The sequence below is a fragment of the Lupinus angustifolius genome, unplaced genomic scaffold, assembly GCF_001865875.1.
Source record: "Lupinus angustifolius cultivar Tanjil unplaced genomic scaffold, LupAngTanjil_v1.0 Scaffold_497, whole genome shotgun sequence".
Lineage (NCBI taxonomy): Eukaryota > Viridiplantae > Streptophyta > Magnoliopsida > Fabales > Fabaceae > Lupinus > Lupinus angustifolius.
This window is the reverse complement of record NW_017727866.1, coordinates 16,619-18,503: the sequence shown is the minus strand read 5'-3', so window position 1 is coordinate 18,503 and position 1,885 is coordinate 16,619. Positions and strand designations below refer to the sequence as shown.

Here is a 1,885-nt window from a genome sequence, read left to right as displayed (position 1 = left end):
GGTTAGTTTCATTTAACATTGTTCGAGCCAGTTCTTCTAACGACCGATTCTTTCTCTCTACAAAACCATTTTGTTGAGGTGTTCTAGGAGTAGAAAAATTATGGTTAATCCCAAGATCATCACAAAATTCTTTCAAACGAAGAGTTTTGAAATTCTCCCCCATGATCACTTCGTATAGCAGCGATTTTTAGAGATTTTTCATTCTGAACTCTTTTAGCATAAATGCTAAAGACTTTGAATGCCTCATTCTTATGAACTAAAAATAGATTCCAGGTATATCTAAAAAAATCGTCCATTATAACAAAAGCATAATAATTACCACCAAAAATTTTTGTCCTTGAGGGACCAAATAAATCTATATGATGTAATTGTAATGGTCTATCGGAAGAAACAACGTGCTTTGATTTGAAAGAGGTTTTTGTTTGTTTACCCATTTGACAAGCACTACATGGTTTGTCTTTAACAAACTTCATTTTGGGTAAACCAACAACTAAGTCTTTCTTAATGAGTTTATTCAAATGTTCCATATGAATATGAGCGATTCTTCTATGCCAAAGCCATGCATCATGATTATCATTAGCTACTAAACATGTTATAGGTAAAGCAGAATCCATGTCAATATATATTATTTATTCTCTTACCAATAAGTTTAGAATTATTAGAATCCTTACTTTCAATGATGCACTTATCTGGGTAGAACGCCACATGAAATCCTTTGTCGCATAATTGACTTATGCTTAGAAGGTTGTGCTTGAGTCCTTCAACATATAGTACACCTTCTATAGTTGTTGAGGGTGGCTTTCCAATTCTACCAACTCCAAGAATTTTCCCTTGTTGTTATCACCATATGTGACATATCCTTTATCGCTTGGAGTCAAGACAGAGAATTTACTTTTATCGTCCGTCATGTGTTTTGAGTAGCCGCTATCCAAGTACCATAAATTGCAGGCGACTCTCAAATTTTCCTACAAAACAAATTAAGTTCTGTTAGATATCCAATATTCTTTGGATCCTAGATGGTTAGTACCTTTTCTCAACCCATCTAAATTTTCCTAAGGGTACACCATATTTTCTAATCATGCACGCGTTTGATGTATGCCCATGAAATTTACAGTATGTGCATATTGGTTGATGAATGTGTATCCTAGATTTTTCAAATGCATGGATACTTTTTTTTTGAAAGATTATTTTCTTTTGGACACTTGATTTCTTAAAAACATGGCTTTTTGAATAGCCAAGACCTCTTTGGTCTGTTGAGTGTCTTTGATCATTAATAATCTTTTCTAGACTTTTACCACTCTTGTTTAGCTTATTAAGTTCAAGAATTAATGTTGATACTTTATTTTCAAGAGTGATATAGTTTTGACAAGAGGATGATGAAGGTTTGTTTCTAAATGTACCTAACTCAGACTTTTGTTTTAGAAACATTTTTGTTAATTTGACATATTCATCATGCAAGTCATTAAATACAGATTGAAGTTTAGAAGAAGAAAATAGATTAGAGTCGTTTACCTCTTCATCATCAGAATGATGAGATGCCATAAGTGATAGATGTGCTTGCTCTTTGTTTTCTGTTTCAGATGCAGAACTGGTATCATTGTCTTCCCAAGCAATGTATGCTCTTCGTCCAGTCGTCGTATCATTCTTTCCTTTGAAAGAGCTCTTTTTCAAATTTGGACAGTCCATCTTCATGTGACCAGGTTTGCCATATTCAAAACATGTAAAGTTTTGATGGAGGCATCATTGTTCTTGGTGAATTTCTTTATTTGACCAGTCTTTGTGCCTTTGTTCCTTTTTAGGAACTTGCTAAATTTCTTCACGAAGAGACTCATATCTTCCTATCATCTTTTTCTAATTCATCTCCATGATGAGTCATATCTATCCA

General features: G+C 33.5%; 1 protein-coding gene across 1 annotated transcript in view; it reads right to left on the bottom strand.

Moving 5' to 3' along the window:
• The window catches only part of LOC109341549 (40S ribosomal protein S18-like), a 20,715-nt gene extending 20,639 nt beyond the window's left edge, over positions 1-76 (bottom strand). The window contains exon 1 of the mRNA XM_019579491.1: positions 67-76. Within this exon, the coding sequence (XP_019435036.1) occupies positions 67-69 (3 nt within the window). The 5' untranslated portion in view covers positions 70-76. The remainder of the gene's footprint in view (positions 1-66) is intronic.
• Between the last annotated feature and the right edge of the window lie 1,809 nt (positions 77-1,885).